We start from the raw sequence: 16,721 nt of genomic DNA on the forward strand, positions 1-16,721 counted from the left end.
GGTAAATATTGCACTTGGCCGACGCTTTTTCAGCTTTGATGTCCTTGGATAAGTCTGCAGCCCCAAAAACCTCAAAGTATCGCTTAGAGACAGGAGCTTGGTTCAAAACAAACCCTGCAGCTCCTAGCTACTGTAGCTGTGAATGAGGTTTGGCCATTCTAGAATACATTTTCAAAGATATAGTTTAGCTATTAATCAAAGCTTCTTCTGAGCCCCTGAGGCTGAGCTGCTGTAAGGTAGTATTAGGTGGCTGGAGGTATTTTTCCAGTACATTAGCTCAGTTATCACCTTGCCCCTTTCTCAACACTGTACGCTGTTTAACCTCTGAACTTTACGAGAGGATGAGACGTGAAAACAGGAAGCGGCCATGAATCTCTGTCAACCTGCGACTTCCTGTCAATCCATCATCTCCAGTACCTTTGTCAGGTTGGGTCTGGCCCCGGGGAGAGATTACAAATGCATGATAACAGGGGTATTAAAACAAAATCAGATGTTATCAAACCACCAAAAACCTGGTGACAAAAAGGTCATGTTCGGTGTTCTTTCTCTAACATAGCGTTTATTGAAAGGAACGTCACTGGTAGACATTTTTCTAAGTCAAATCCATACAGAGGGCATTATTGCTGCATGTTTAAGTTTATCTGAGCGCTGTTTTGAAAGACAAGCCCTGATGGGAGTTTCATCCCCAGCCAAATCCTCCCTCATCCTCCCTGAGAGCCACTACAAAAAGACTGTGATAAGACAAGGCTCTGAAGCTGGAGGGCTGTTTGTCTTAGTATCAGCCTAAGGTCTGATGAGAGTGAGGTAAAGGAGAAACCACCTACTCTCTTATGAGATGCTTAAGGAGCTTATGTGTATGTGGTCTTCATGGTGGGAACCGTGTGAATGAGTGAATGTGACAGTGGGTAGAGAGGGGTGTACAGGCAAAGACAGGAGGAGGAGGGGTCTGCGGTGTTGGAAAAACCTCAGCTATCCAGCACTCACCGCAGCCAGTTAACAGAAACCCCTCCAGCCGACTGGCAGCTCCGCTTCTTTCTCTCCCTCAGATCTTCTCTGCGTCCTGTCACCCCCATCCTTCCCTCCTTTCCCTCCATGTGTTTTTGAGGGATCTCAACCAGAGAAGCACCGCGGCGCTCCACAAACTCTGCTCCTTTCGGCTTGACAGACAATCAACACATTCACTGTCTGCTGACTGCAATGAGCCTAGCCACTTCTGTTTGGTTTGGTCACAAAGGGAAGGATGGGAAGGCACTAAATGGATCACACACACAATTAAGTACATTTTTGAATGGAAGACCAAGATGAATTTTTTTGAAAGAGACGGTTTACTGAGCCATACTTACAGGTTTAATGAAATGTCTCTCTATTCGCAGATGATGCATTTTTCTATATATATATAATCAATCTGCAGGGGTTGCAAATGCCTGTATCTTGTCGAATCTTTTGTATTTCCATTTGCTTTACTGCTATACTACAATGCTAAACATCCCCTTTGTCACTCCTCTCTTTAGGGCCCTCCTAACTACACACATGCAGCTCTGCAGAGTAATCAAATTCTTGTAAAGGTTTGTCCCTCCCAGAGAACTGGTCCTTCGTGCTCCTAGCAGCCACCGCTATCCTAAAGGCTGCTGATCTGTCACTGTCCCTGTAGAAACAGGAGTCAAAACAACCCTCTCTCGCTTTCTTTTTCCTTTGCCTTGCAGCTGCTGCAGTTGTTTCCATCCCTTCTGGACTTTGTATGGATTTCTTTTTACTTTCCTTGCTCATTTATCTCCTCTCCCTCTGATTTCAATCCATGTCCTCTTTCTGTCTTTGTGCCCTTTCTTGCCCGTTCTTCCCTTAGATGGTCTTTCCTAGGTATGACCATAGCTTTATCTCCGGAGATCAGTCCAGCAGCTTTCAGAGACGCTTACTGAAGGTAGACCACAACTAAAAGGCATGTGTGACTATTTTTTTAACACTTTTAACCAGCCTTTCTTTTTCACGTACTGACCTCCCTTTTTGTCACTTTTCACCTTCACAGTCATGTTGCTTGTATATAAAGTTCTTGGGGGGGGGGGGGGTTTTGGGAAATATCTTGGAAAATGAAAAACATGCAAAATGAAGCAAGAAATGTGTGCTTCTCATTACAAGCTGAATAATGTAGGAGAAAAAATTATTTGTTGGTGACAGCTCAAGTCTGCATAATAGAGTAAAAATAATTATTAGTGTAATGAAATAAGCCTTCAGTCTGCTATAATGCCTGGGTGATGGGATTTATTATGGAAGGCGCCATGTTCCTCATTTCAACAAAGTAAAACCATAATTCACAACATGTCTGGAGATTGGAGAGACTACAGGGTGTGTTATTCATTGACTGTATTATCATGTGACTGTGGAGTCAAACGTGGTTGTATACAGAGGCTATGCATTGAAGCACTGCCGCGTAGCGCCACGTCCCCCCAAGTGGCAGAAACATGGTAAAACGTATCAGTAAATATAGCGACACCAGGGAAAAAGTGGCTTATCAGATCAAATTAAAGACAACTGGACTCGACAATGATCCACACGAACTAGTATGGATTTGGAAAAGTGGATTGGCGTCAGTTTCAGTTAGTTTAAGGTCATTTCAGTCATAATAAATGTAGCTAAATAAAAGATGCTAATGCTAAGAGCTTTACAGAGAAGTAATACTAGCCATACACTACTGTGGGACATTAAATGGATGTCAAGGAGTGATCGCAAATATCCAGTTTATTGATTTATTGTTGGAACTGAAATAGTTACTGTCAGCCATAACTAAACCAAAACAACAACATCGACAAACTTCGCAGCCCTCCAGGACATAACTTAAGTAGTAACTTAAGGTTTGACTTCATCAAAAAATACAGCATAAATTAATATTATCTGACACAAAGTGTGAACCATAACACCAGTTGTTTTTTTTTGCCTGGATTCCACTTGTTTCTTAATATTGTAGAAATCCATTTTATCTTATCTCCATTTCTCCAGATATCTGTAAATATATATATCTCTGACTGCATTTCAAATCTGTTACTACTGTCACTTTTTGCCACTCAGTGGCCGTAACCACGGAGACTTCGCGTGCTGTGACGTCACGCGCATACCCTCTCATAAGTGTTGTCTTCAGTGGCCTTCAGAAAGATCAAATGTACTTACATCAGTTAGATATAAATCCAGACATTAAACAAGTTGTGTATATGTTTGTCAGCATGGGTGTGTTTCTCTGCGACTAAATATCAGTTTGATTCATCAAACTCTCCCTTTTCAAGTCCCCTGTACATAATGTCAGATTAAACCCTGGTACGATGGCAAATTAAACTAACAAGCTGCATGGTAATGCTTAAAAAGTTATGATTTAAGCGCATTGTATTAGTAACATTTGCTCATAGCAACAAACCCACAGATAATTATCATCCAACTCTCCAGCTTGCCATAACTCCACAGAACTTTGTAGTGTCTCAGTGCTTTGGCCAAAATGTATTGTTTTAATCAGTACTGCTCTTACCAGCATGGTTCCAGGCAGTTATTGTAGGGAAAAGTAAAAAATTAGTTTTAAAATGTTTTCAGAGACATTTCTCTCATGAGATTCATTCATCAAATGAACAACTGAAATGAAACTACTGGTTGGTAATATGTTTGCCATGTAGCGTGACAATATCTACGTGCTTATGTCTCTAAACAAATAGGTTAATTCAGGTTCGAACAGCGTTTAATATATCTTAATCAAAAGTTCATGTGTGTTTACTTAAGAAATTTAGTTTTTTCTCCAATAGAAAATAAGACCAGTTGGTTTTTATTTTATTTTCTGTGGATAATGCTTTTTTTTTTTCCTCATCTATTTTTTTCCTCTTCAGGGTGATCAAGGCCAAGCTGGACCCGCTGGTCCTCCCGGTCCCCCAGGTCCCCCTGGTCCCCGTGGCCCCCCTGGGAACACTGGCAAGGATGGTCCTCGTGGTCCTGCTGGAGAGCCAGTAAGAGCATCTCCTCATCCGTCAAATGTTTCAAATGTTTACTGACATACACGAAATGAAGCACCCATACACAAACACGCTGCTACTCTCCTCCTCCATCATGCTCCCGTTAGCCTCACCGGTAAACTAAGGTTACACCGCAGAGAACAGAGTCATCTAACACCTCCGCCATCAGGGCCCTTCTCGCTCCAATTGTACGCTCAACCACAAGAGTGTGACAAATTGCAAATTGCCTCTCTGTGTGTATGTATCCTATATGTGAATGTGTATTTATACAAACTATATTAAGGGGGTAAGGGTCTGCACAGTAAATTGCAGTGAACCCATATTCTCATTCTTCCGGGTTTGCCATCGAGTTGTGGCTTACCTAAAAAACTCCCAGAATAGCAACTCTACTCCTGGCCTCATCTGTTTTGTGTAAGTCGGTGGCCACAGAGTTCTCCACCCCCCCCCCCCCCCCCCCCCCCCCCATTCTCCCACCCTCCCACCACAACTGTGTCACTGTGCACGCTGAAACAGATATGGCACTGCGGCAAGTTCATGGCCAGTTTTCCGGTCTCAGCAAAACAATAGTGCGCTCCTCGCTCAGGGCGGTTTTTGTTTCTCAAAAATTAACTTTCTTCTTCCCATAGTTTAGTTGATATGCAGTGGCAGCTTTAAGCTGCGGTTATTGGATTGAAGAGAAGGTAAAGAAAGAAGGTAATTTCTGTTTATCTAAGTGAAGGAATAAATGTTATGTACGGCGAGGGATTCTAGTGAAAAATGTTGGGTTCAGTGTGGGTGAGTTGAGGGCTTAGGCTGAACCAACAACAGGACAGGCCAGGACAGCTCGGAAAAGGAACGAAAAGAGACGGGTTGAGAAAAAGGGGCCTGTCCTGTAACCTAGTCGACTGCAAATGTGCTCTTCTAGTTGATTAAAGGCGTTGCAAAACCGAAAACAGCAAAACAAAGCAGAGTGGTGCTGAGTGCCTCTCCATGTTGTGGGCAGATGTCTGAGCGGGCCCGAGAAGGAGAAAGTGAGCAAGCCTGCCAGTACGGGTGTCTTCAGACTGGGGCCTTGATGTAGAAAGAAGTGAATGAACTGCTCTTCACGTGTCCCTCTCTGCGCTCAGGATAAAAGAAGTGCTAAAAATTATTTGCAACGGTCATTTGTTTCCCGCTGCTGGGAGGGAAAGATCAAAAGCTGAGGAGGTAAGAGAGGTTAGAAAGGAGGTGAAAAGGCAGACGGAGGATGGAAGTAAAAGAGGAGCAGAGGAACGGGATGACAGTTTGTGTGTGCAGGCAGAGAGCGAAAGAGGACAAAAACCAGCTGGAAGACATCTAAGTAGCTTCTGGACATTATTTTAAAATATGAGGGCCAAGCGGAAGGCTAACAACCTCCAATTTATATCATGCATTTATTACAGTGCACTGAACGATCAAGTAAACACAACTACATGATAGCGGAGGGCTCTGTGCGGGAGGGAAAGCAAATAGAGCGACTTAGGACTCTTGCACAAGATCGCACTAAACTGTCTCTGCCATGGATGACTTCATCGCAGATGTTTAGCTCCACCGAGCACACGTCCACCTGGCCCTCACTAGCAGCCGCAATAGATCTGTTTACCTAAATAAGCCAAATCACCGATGGACGGATGCCAGAGAGCAAACTTGAAATACTCCTGATCCTGTTTGATGGAGCTGCAGCTTAGCTCTCATCATACCCGGGCCGATGTTCATCGCCTGCCAATTCCTAATAGGGAACGGCTCAAGTGTGAATGGGTGATAAATTGAAATAAAAAATAAAGTGTCTTTTGAAATAGTCAAGGGCCACTTTGCAGTCTCTGGAATCATAACAAGATAATACATCACTGGTTTTGATGATGCTGGTGATTGTGAACGATGCTGTTCAGCATGTAGCCTGTGAATGGTTCATATTTGTTCAGCTGGGTTGAGGTATGTTTACTGGAAAGGCCATAGCATAAAATTCATATTGACCGGTTGTAGCCCGCGGTGAAGCATCTGTCGCCTATTTGTTATTTTTCTTAGCTTATGTGTTCAGTTTTTTCTTTAATTCCCCTCCCACCTCTACAGACTTCAACTCAGAGCTTCATGTGGCTTATTGAACAATGACATCTAGTGGCCAAAACGGGTTAAGCTTTAAAGCAAATCGAGTTGAGCACGTCACTAAGTGTCTCCTCTGTCCTCCTCAGGGTTTTCCAGGTCGTGATGGCTCTGAGGTGAGCGCGCGTCACACACAATTATTCCTGAACATCACTTAATGTAGTTTAGTCTTCATAAATAACTATAAATCTATGGCGATGATTCGATGATGGTTCTTTCTCGGATTAATTGTGCTGACCAAATATGTTTCTTCCTCAGGGGCCACAAGGATTACCAGGGAAGCCGGTAAGACCATTAATAGTTTATCGATCTCGTCAATGTTTTCCTTAAACTATCTGTCTGCACAAAATGTAGTCAGAGGGTACAACATTTATCATCTTTTTCTGGATTGACAGGGAGAGGACGGTGAGCCCGGCTATCCAGGAACACAGGGTCCTCCGGGGACGAAGGTACGGCCGAGCTTTCTTTTACTCGTCAACTCTCTGGTCACCGACATGATATTAAATATATTTCTTGGCCTCTCGTGTTCATTGTGTGTTGCGACAGGGTGAGCCGGGTTTTGGACAAAAAGGAGAAAGAGGCTCAGATGGACTTCCAGGCTACAAGGTAAGGGACAAATCGGAAATGGCCTCTGAAATCTCGTCTTTTTTTTTTTTTTTATGGCGTATAAACTGTTGGTATGGCCTCACGCAGGGTGACAAAGGAGAAGCAGGAGAGCAAGGACCACAGGGACCCGCGGTGTGTATACAGTCTAAAGTTTGACCCCCATAATCATTCTGTTGTACTGAACACCTGATCATCTTCTACTTATGTGTGTGTAATATCTCACTGATTCATTCTTGTCTCCGTCTCAGGGTTATCCTGGTGAGAAAGGTGTCCCGGGCTCCTCAGACATCCTTGACATCAATGGGAAGCTTCTAGATGCTCTCCAGGTGAGTGATATTAAAGTGTCAGTGAGACCACATGATAAAAGAGCATCGTAAATTTCAAAAAAAGGCATCTTGCTATCGAATCCCACGTTGAGAATCAAACCTTTAAACCAGATCAGAAATAGAGGCGTGGTAGTAAGGAACGAGTCTGGACTGTTTCATCCTGAAACAGCAAAACTGAACATGTCGCCACTTCTTTCCGACAGGCCATCAAAACCATCAGCGTCTCGGTAATCCGCTGCATGTTTTGGTTTGGTTTGTTTCGTTTCATCCGTGTGATCAGTAACTAACACCGATACACGGACTGCATATGTGCATACCTTGTGTGGATCTCACCTGCTTCAGCCACAGGACCAGTGCGTTTTTGTTGATAGCCCTCTACCCAGAGCGTGAGACTTTCAGATGTATTGGATGTCTCTCCAGGGGCCACATCTAAAGCGCATTACTTGAACGTCCCTGGCTGAGCAGTGTACCAGGCTCTCTTGTGTATTCATTTGGGATGAAATGCGCAGCCTCAGAAAATGCAGGACAGCTGTTCTGCTCTATCAGATAACACGAAGCCAAAGGAGACATGCTTAATCATGCAGAAAAATCAACAGCCTTTGTTGCATTGTTCTGAGTGTGTTCTCATGCTATGTATCTGGATGTGGCTGAAACTTGCCGTGGACTGGCGTGGTGTATTTAGCCTTTGTATTTGTTTTGCCCCACATAACTCCGCCGACGCACAATGGGATTGCTTTGGAATGAATGGCAGGCGAACTCTTCATTGCTGACACAGTCTCACATCCATCTCTTCATTCACAGGCCCCTTTGATCCTAACATGCATTGTGGTAAATGCCGCAGATGGCTATCTCCGCAGCGGAGTGTGCATTTGATTTAAAACCACTGCGAGCCACGTCCGCCTGGGCCCGATCTGAAACGGACCCCGGGGCGCGACGCCCCGCGGGCGGCAGCGCGAGGCGGTCGCGAAGGCGTCAGTGCAAACACGAACCTGAGATCTTATCGGGAGCTTCTTGCCTATGCAGATCAGCCGCAGCCGAAATCACACGCAGGGTCTCTGCTGGAGTTTCAAATCCAAATATCCATGGAACAGGGAATGCTCATTGGCCACCCAGCTTGCGTGTTTGTCTGCTCACTTGTTTGTGTGAAAAGCAGCGCGGTGAAATGTTAGGTGGTGATGAATTTGTTTTAAAACTGCGCCGAAGCTGGTTGTTTGTCACTATCGCTCATTTTACAGCCTTGTGTATAATTATTTGCACAAGCGGACTTCGCCATTTGATCTGGAGTATCTCAGATCAAATGTTTGCCCGTAAACATCTAGTAGTTTCCATGGCTTTAAAGGAGAACAAACAAAAAAGGCCCATGTTGGGAGAAAAAAGGGGCGGGGGGGGGATCAATGTGTACACCTCTGGGAGGCAACATAGTTTCCCTTTTTTATTACTTCAAGATGGCCGAGGCCGTCGGAGGGAGAGGTAACAAGTGTAACATTGTGGATGGGGAGATGGGGGAGCGTGATCTCGGAGAGCTGTCGCTCGTAGCAGGCTGAGCGGGACGAACGTGGCACGCATGTACGCACGCTATTCTTCCTCAATCGTTACAGAAAGCAACATGGGCTTTCTGTTCCTCCCCCCTTTTTCCCCTCGGTCTCATCCTGCATCAAAACAATCAACAGAATGGAAAATGACGCCAAACTATTGTGCAGCTCAAACCACATTCAGCCCCATTTTACAATCTCCATAAGATAAAATTGCTTCAAGTTGGTTGCGATCAGCGAACGGAGTAATGAAAGGGGCCATCAGCTTTGTTTACTGGCGTTTGTCTGTTGTGAAATACATCGTTTTGTGCTGACCCCAGTACAAGACATTATGACGACTTTCCATTTTTTTTCTTCCCCTCACTGCGATAAACAATGAAAGTAAACAGCTACGTCTAAGTGACTGTCTGTACATGACAGACTGAATTAAAGCAGCTATAGTAGGAGCATATTTATATTTATATTGAATCACGCTGAGAAAAGCCTTCCTCATAGAGCTCCATAGAGTTTTATAGCTGCCTGAAGGTCTTTGGTTCTAATTACCAAACACGTTCACATCTCTCATCGGCAATGTTTTTGACAACAACAAACAACTGCACAAAAGCTCTATAAACCTCTAAAAACCGTGAAGGACCTACCTTAGCGACTAACTGAACTCAGCCAAATGATTTCTTTTCTCTGGACACAAATTCACCAGACCTCGAAATAATAAATATGTCCCTCTGCATCTGCTAGACCGCTAAATAAACTGCCACGAGCTAACAGTCTCACCGTGTGTCGGTGTTGTGTTTATAACCTGGTTCCTGGCCCACTGGTACCGACCCTATAAAGTTTATCTGGGTAGATGCTTATTTATTCTTTCTTTCTCTTTTCCTCCAGGGCCCACCTGGTCCACCCGGACCCCCTGGACTTCCAGGAGAGAAGGTAAGTAAGGTGGCTACTAGTAATGCAGGATGACGACCACAAGACCCTAAACCTGATTGTCTGATTATTTTTTTCCCCTGTGTTAGGGTGAGCTTGGTTTACCTGGGCCAGCAGGAATTGATGGGGAAAAGGTAAACAGGAAAAAAAAAACAATTAAACACAGGCTGATTGCTTTTTCCATTGTGTGTGCACTCAATGTGAGGTTTTTGTTTTCCTGATTTCCAGGGACCCAAAGGTGACTTGGGTGAAGCTGGACCTCCTGGTGCTAGAGGAGAGAAAGGCGAGATGGGTCTCTCTGGGCCAGCTGTGAGTACCCACCGTAAAATGTTTCTCTGCCACAAACAATGACAAGTCAAAGACAAGTGAAACAGTAAATCTTTGCTTTTTTGCTGGTCAGGGTATGGATGGACAGAAGGGAGAAAAAGGCGACTGCAGGCTGGACGACAACCTGGTTAGTGCGACAAACACATCTGCTCTAAATACGCTAAATGTTTTATAGATTAACACCAGACATTGCTTTATGTTTTTGAATACCTCCAGACAGACATTTCTTTCCACTGACATCAGTTAAATTTTAAGAGTTTGCAAATGGATTTTCACAATGAAAATCAATGTTGGTAAGTAAAGTTCTTTACATGTAACCTCCTCTTAGTTGGTGCGCATTTTTAATTTCTTCGTGGTATTTAGGGTGCAGTAGGATGTAAGAGGTATAAAAACTAAGCACCATCTTTGAACAGGAAGTAGTATTTTTTTGGAAAAAAACAAACAAACAAATGTCCTCATATGTGGACACTGGGATTATTTCATTATTCATATTATAAAAAAGCCACCAATGTGTGACAAAATAATACCTGAACACAGCTGCACAATGACAGAATTGCAAACAATTAAGTCCCAATAAACGAGTACTTGCTAATTAATAAAAATTGCTAATTTGTTAAATTTAGGCATCATATTAAACTAGAAACGTTAATAAGTATAAATAAATAAGACTAAAGCGTCCTCTAATGCGGACAATGGATTTAAATGAAGCAGAATAAGCTGCAATAAACCCTAAAACACAACGTACGCATATGAGGACACAGGGTCTCAGGAGGTTAAAGATCTGAATGTGGTGGGCAGAGCTGTCAAGTTTTGAATTTAGGTTGGAGTGAGATTTTTTTACGTTCAAAGTTCCTAGACTGTAATAAGCAACTATTGTAAAAGAATTAATAAATAAATAAAAAGATAATAATTATAATAATAAATTAACTGACCAAGTGATTGTCAGATCACAGACTTCCACTTCATGCGTTTGTGGAAGGTGTGATTAGAGTGCCCCTATTTCACCAGGCAACGACAAATAGTATTTTCTGATTGGCTGATTGGTCGCTGGGATTTTCTGATTGGCCGCTGAATATGCAGCGCACTCTGCCTTTGCTTCATCTGCATGAGAAATGTCATGTGTGGTGTGAGAGCATGTGAACTTAGTGAAATGCACGTGTCTTGAGAGCAATGTGGGTGAGAAAGGGGCTAAAGTAGAAAAACAAAACAAAAAAACCCAAAAAAAAAAAACACTGGTGTGGGCATGTGGTTCTGTGTGGCTCTGACTTGAATTATTGTGCTTTCTCTTTGTGTTTGACTCTTTCTGGACAGATTCAGATGATTTCCCAGCCAGGCCCACCAGGCCCACCTGGCCCACAAGGAGTACCTGGGTCTCCTGGTTCGATGGTAGGAACTTTGTGTAAATCAGTCTTCTCATAAATAAAAGTCAGGTTTGTTGTTTGCACTTGTAGATCTCTAAACTAAAGCGCACACCCACGCTGTGTTTCAGGGGCTGCACGGGATGCCTGGTCCTAAGGTAAGTCTGCACGGACATGAGTCTGTTATGTGGAGGAGGCCACGTGGTGAATGGTACTCAGCGTTTTACTTTGTTGCCATGCAGGGCGAGCCGGGACTCGGGATGAAGGGAGAGAAGGGGGACGCTGGTTCTCCAGGACTCAGAGTGAGTGACAAATGGGTCGTGATTGACATCATAATGAAACGCCTAATGTTTAAAACTGCTGCAGAACTGGACATGATACAGTGAAAACCGTATACTTTAACTGCAGGGGTCAGACGGCCACCAGGGTCCGCCTGGGTCTGCAGGGTTGGTGGGTCTTCCAGGTGCCAAGGGAGAAAAGGCAAGAAAATAAATTAGCAAATAAATAAATTTACTGAATATGCGTTTTTTTGATCGAGCATTAAGAAAAACATATTTTTTGTTTTGATTGCATTCACAGGGCAGAATGGGTGAGGCCGGACTAGATGTGAGTTTCTTAATGAGAATTTAAATGTTGACATTTTTGCATGACACTGTTTTCAACTGAAGTTTCACCTGCCTCCGGTGATAAGCTTCATCCTGACCTGTTTGTGCTTCCGCCTCCAGGGTTTCCCAGGACTGAGAGGAGAAAAAGGTGACAGAGGGGAAAGAGGAGATAAGGTTCGTCCAAAACAGTAAAATAATATTATTTTGTTTTCATTCAGTTAAAATGAGCTTGATGGAGGTTAATGCATCTCCTCTGAGAGTTCATGTTTCACATAGTTGCACTTTATTTGACGTTTTGGAGATTTTAACATTGCAGTAAGCCTGCCACCTGTATCTTTTGTTAAGTGCATTGTTTGATGAGTGCATGAATTTGCGTCGTGTTCCCTTTCAGGGTGACAGAGGATTACCAGGGAAGAAAGGTCTAAAGGGCAACAAGGGAGAACAAGGTCCTCCAGGTCTGGACCAGCCTTGTCCTGTGGTACGTCGCCTCTGCACATAAAGTACATCTGTGATGCTGCATATTTGAACGGATTTACATTCCTCTGATTTCTTTCTTCTTACCTTCTAGTTTTAGTATTTTCAGTTTTCTGTTTCACTCTTCGTGTTTCTGACACTTTCTCCGCTGTTGTTCCTTCATGCTGTGAATGTGTAATTGATTCTTGCTGACAGGGTTGTGATGAGTCTAAAGGCCTGTCTGTGAAGGCAGGGCTTCCTACCCCTCAAACTCCTCCTCTTCCTCCTTCGGGCCCTGAGGCCCCCTGTCCTGTGGTACGGTATCTCTGCTTCCTTCTTCCACTCGTCTCTCATCGCTCTATGTGCATGTGCTGCTGCTGTCTTCTGTTCCAGTTCCTCATCTCGGCCATGTGTCCATTTCATTTCTCTCCACTCCTCCTACATATATCGCATACAACCAATTCCGCTGTAAACTGAAGCATTCACAGATGATAAACAGATAATGAAGTGCACATCTGTGCCTGATACAGTATATCTAAAGGATCTGGTCAGATCTTGCTTTGAATTTATGAAAAATGTTCAAAAATTTTCCAAAACTGTTTGATTATTTTAAGAAAGGAAAAGAAAAGCTTGTATTTGCCCAAATCTAAATCTAAAGTAATGCTGGCTGCTATTTAACAGACATATCAGTCCCAAAATGTTAATGTGGCTTGAATAGGTATATGAAGAAATAGAGACAAATATTGAACATCAAATTACAGTGCTGGAAGAAAACACTTTTTTGTTATTGTGCAATGAGACAATAAAGTGACAATGCAGCAACATGCACAGACAAACCAAAGCCAAGAAAAAGAACAAAGTAAACCAAAAAGGGAATAACAGTATTTATGGTCATGTATGTGTATGTGCTTGTGTATTAGCTGCATAGTGATATTTAAAATAATGATAGTTACATACCTGTGATAATAATAGTAAATATCAGATAGTGAAGAGCAATAATAACAATTATAAAATCAAATGAATAAAGATGAATAAGTATTTAGCTATGTCAACTTATTTTTTGAATTTTTCAGCAAAAAAAGATATGCCTTAAGGTAGCAAACTAGGGGTCAATTTTCTCATTTCTTCTCACGCAAATAATAATAAATACTCTCATCTTGCAGGGCCATGATGGGCTACCTATACCAGGTTGCTGGCACAAGGTGAGTAAGAGCTCATAAGAGCAATGTTTTTTTTTTGTTTGTTTACAATAAGCATTTTGTTGACTAATGAAATTATTAGCCACTGATTTTTTTATTTATTTAGTTATTTAAGATAGCAAAGGTTACAGTTTGGAAATAGCTAACGATGAGATTATTACCCAAATTGAATTGTATTAAATCTGATTTGACACAGGGGCATTTTGTAAGTATATTACAGTGTGTGTATGTGTGTGTGTGAGCTTGTACAGCATGAAGTATTTAGTTGTAATACTAATCGGTCCTTACTGTTCTTCTTTTGCAGTGATGACTAACCAGCAGCATGGAATCTGTACATATTGATATGGTATATATTGAATACTACGCCAACAACCTCCTGCTCCCTTTTTTCCTTTACTTTTTATAAAATTGTATGACATAATATATTGAGAATCTGAGAAGAAGGACTTTTTTTTTTTTTTTTTTGGGTCTACACTATTAGAAAAAAAAACGTTTTCAAACTCGAGATCCGGTGCTATCGCTTTTGAAGAGACAGTGGGACTGGCAGTGGGACTCTTGTTGGGATGTTGGGATTGCCTTACTAACAGAGTTTGACCTAATCCTGAAGGGGAATGTCGGTGTGTGCACTCATCGCAGTCTCACTCGTGGATGGAAGGACGGACGTATTTCTCGGCACAGGAGGCGTGTTGTCAGTACTCTTCTTGTCCTCTCTCTGTTTTTCAAAAGGAGGAAATGGCGAGGCAGAAGCTCAAGCGCAAGCGCCTCTCTCAGCCCTGAAGAGGGCGCAGGGCCTGGTGGAGAAAGGACACACAAGCAGGCAGAAAGCTCCGGGGGCAGATTGGCTTTCATGAAGCAGAGCTAGTGTGCCATGTGACGCCTCTGTGTCACACTGAACACTCAGATTCCTCCGCTACAGAAACTCTCCAGGAGGGGGCGACAGAGAACACTGCATTTCCACATTCTTCTCAGAAGGAAAGACACAAACCTGTTGCTGACGATGTTGCTCCACAGCTTGAGAAACAGTTATTTGGGAGTCCCTGATGTCGCTGGCACATAAGGAAGGATTTACTGTGTAGATACGTTGAACATGTTATGATGATCTCTTGTATGATTCTTTTGTAAAGGTCTTCACTTATTAGCGCATGAGCTTAACAGGATACTGTGTTGTATGCTGTTTAGCATCCCGACAACTTGTACGACCTGTGGTTCCTCGTGGGAGCCTCAAACGATTTAATTTTATATAAGCGCTCTTTACATATGAACAAGTCTCTCAGACATGTCGGTAAGCCTAGCTTTTCACGGCTTACCACCTTTATTTCATCTTGGTATATTCTGTTAACCTGTTGCCCCCCCCCCCCCCCCCCCCCCCCCCCCCTCTACATTTTCCATTCCTGTGCACCTGTGTTTGTGGATTAAATAGGTGAAAATGAAACTGCAAGGCCAGATTTGAAGGAACCATTTACAGTATTCTTAATCAACCAGTGTTTCAGCTGCCTTGACAAATGATTGTCAATAATCGATTGCATTTCAATCACAGGAGAAGAAGGAGGCGTGTTTAATTACAGTTGCCAGTTTCCCTGGACAACCGAAGGAGATCTTGCTGCTGACTTAAACGTGTGTTGTTTGTTTGATATTTTCGAGTCGCGTGGACTGAAGAGTTAACGTGCTGAAGTATGACATTTGATTCAAATATACACACGAGACGATTGTTTCTTGAAGGTTGTTGCTCCTTTTTATTCAGCGATGCATTTGCTAGTTATTATGCGCGTGCGCTTGCTTTCTCTCACCACAAACACGTTGCTTTCAGATGATTTTTATTAGCGTGTTGTGGTCTTTGTATTACATTTTTCCTGAGATGGACACACTCTTGACACTTAAATGTACTTGTTTAACGCTCTGTTTGACACACATATGCACAGATCCATGCTTTTTAAAGAACTGTAACACATAAGGGAAAAAACAATCGTACCGGTCAGATTTTTGGATGCACACGTGATCACACAGGATCACTATGAACAGACCTTTATTTACGGGAAATTACGTTTGTTATTGGACATGTGTATAGTCTGCATTGATATTAGTTGCCCTTTGATGATACAGTATGAATATTATTCAGTGATTATCTTTTTTATGCAAGTCAGAATACATGTTTCATGCTAGACTTGACTGAGTAGCAATCATTCAACATTTTCATCTGAGTGTTGCATTGGTTGCTTATCCTCAGTGCCCATTAACGTACAGGCTGCTGAACATTTCTAACTTCAACAACCACAAACATCAATTAATATTAGATCAGTACTTTGGCAATACAGATTTTTATATGCAACTGTAAGTAGCCACTGCAAACCAGCTCTCATTATGCTGCGGTATTGGTCCACATACCTCTGCATTTTTTATTTTTTTATTTTTGCAGTGATCCTTACACCTGAAAAGCTGCGAAACTCTTTCTACATCAGTGGGATAATTATATGGGAGCCCCCACTTATTTTAGCTTCATTGCAGTTTTTGGAAAATGTGTGCATCATATATTATAATGCTTACCTTTCCTTGTGTGTGTATACAAATAGATGGGTTAACAGACAGATAATACAGAGTCTTCTTCTTCGTATTCATTTACAAAATTACAGGTATTCTCAAAATGAAACTTGTAAATAACTTACATATCATTAAGCTATGGACAACTTTATTTGAGATTTTAACTAAATGTTGGATGATGAGTGAAAATTTATAGTGAATGTGGGATTTTATTTCAACAGAGCTGATGGTTATCTGTCATGCGACATTTTCATATGTGTTTATTTCTTTTGCAGATTCTATCAGTGTCATTTTTTTATTTTTTTTTAATGCCTTAATGGAGTCAGTACGTGGCACCGTGTCAGAACAGAATTTGAAGCTTTGGCGAATCTTATACCACAGTGTTAGAAGGACTTTTTGAGATTTTTTTTTTTTTTTTTCGGTTGTGCATTTGGTTGTAAAAGATTTAAGCTATTTTTGTAATTACCCTCTAGTTTAATGGTTCCTTGTCATTAAATCATAATTCTGTTAAACCGTTCTGTTTCATTTCTTTCTTTCATGTTTCTTGTGATGTTCTGTCAAGCCTACTGCATGTACAAAAAAAGTTCCATTACAAGAGCATATTTTTGTAAATAGGTCAAACAGTCTCAGAGTGTCAAGATATGATCCGCGTGTCCTTTCCTACATATTTACATGAGGAGATAGATTCTACATCTGAAGCAGCTCTTTGAGGCTGGAGGGACAACAGCGCTTTGAGCTAAATGCTAACATCACATGCTGCCACTAGTTGACATTTAACAAGT

The 16,721-nt window shown here is 42.2% G+C and overlaps 1 protein-coding gene across 12 annotated transcripts in view; it reads left to right on the top strand.

Moving 5' to 3' along the window:
* The window catches only part of col23a1a (collagen type XXIII alpha 1 chain a), a 116,134-nt gene extending 101,378 nt beyond the window's left edge, over positions 1-14,756 (top strand). For 2 of the 12 annotated variants that reach the window (XM_047584954.1, XM_047584958.1), the window contains 24 exons: positions 1,844-1,918; positions 3,858-3,974; positions 6,167-6,193; positions 6,336-6,362; positions 6,473-6,526; positions 6,624-6,683; positions 6,771-6,815; positions 6,932-7,009; positions 7,213-7,236; positions 9,421-9,465; positions 9,552-9,596; positions 9,691-9,771; positions 9,863-9,916; positions 11,101-11,175; positions 11,279-11,305; positions 11,390-11,449; positions 11,556-11,627; positions 11,727-11,753; positions 11,873-11,926; positions 12,144-12,230; positions 12,422-12,520; positions 13,369-13,407; positions 13,601-13,609; positions 14,131-14,756. In XM_047584954.1, the coding sequence (XP_047440910.1) occupies positions 1,844-1,918; positions 3,858-3,974; positions 6,167-6,193; positions 6,336-6,362; positions 6,473-6,526; positions 6,624-6,683; positions 6,771-6,815; positions 6,932-7,009; positions 7,213-7,236; positions 9,421-9,465; positions 9,552-9,596; positions 9,691-9,771; positions 9,863-9,916; positions 11,101-11,175; positions 11,279-11,305; positions 11,390-11,449; positions 11,556-11,627; positions 11,727-11,753; positions 11,873-11,926; positions 12,144-12,230; positions 12,422-12,520; positions 13,369-13,407; positions 13,601-13,609; positions 14,131-14,181 (1,332 nt within the window). In that variant the 3' untranslated portion in view covers positions 14,182-14,756. Of the gene's footprint in view, positions 1-1,511; positions 1,566-1,843; positions 1,919-3,857; positions 3,975-6,166; positions 6,194-6,335; positions 6,363-6,472; positions 6,527-6,623; positions 6,684-6,770; positions 6,816-6,931; positions 7,010-7,212; positions 7,237-9,420; positions 9,466-9,551; positions 9,597-9,690; positions 9,772-9,862; positions 9,917-11,100; positions 11,176-11,278; positions 11,306-11,389; positions 11,450-11,555; positions 11,628-11,726; positions 11,754-11,872; positions 11,927-12,143; positions 12,231-12,421; positions 12,521-13,368; positions 13,408-13,600; positions 13,610-13,708 lie in introns of all 12 variants that reach the window. The other 10 variants (XM_047584956.1, XM_047584959.1, XM_047584961.1 and 7 more) reach the window with 8 other exon arrangements.
* The last annotated feature ends 1,965 nt before the right edge of the window (positions 14,757-16,721 follow it).

Source organism: Mugil cephalus, chromosome 5 (assembly GCF_022458985.1).
Source record: "Mugil cephalus isolate CIBA_MC_2020 chromosome 5, CIBA_Mcephalus_1.1, whole genome shotgun sequence".
In the NCBI taxonomy this organism is placed as follows: Eukaryota; Metazoa; Chordata; class Actinopteri; order Mugiliformes; family Mugilidae; genus Mugil; species Mugil cephalus.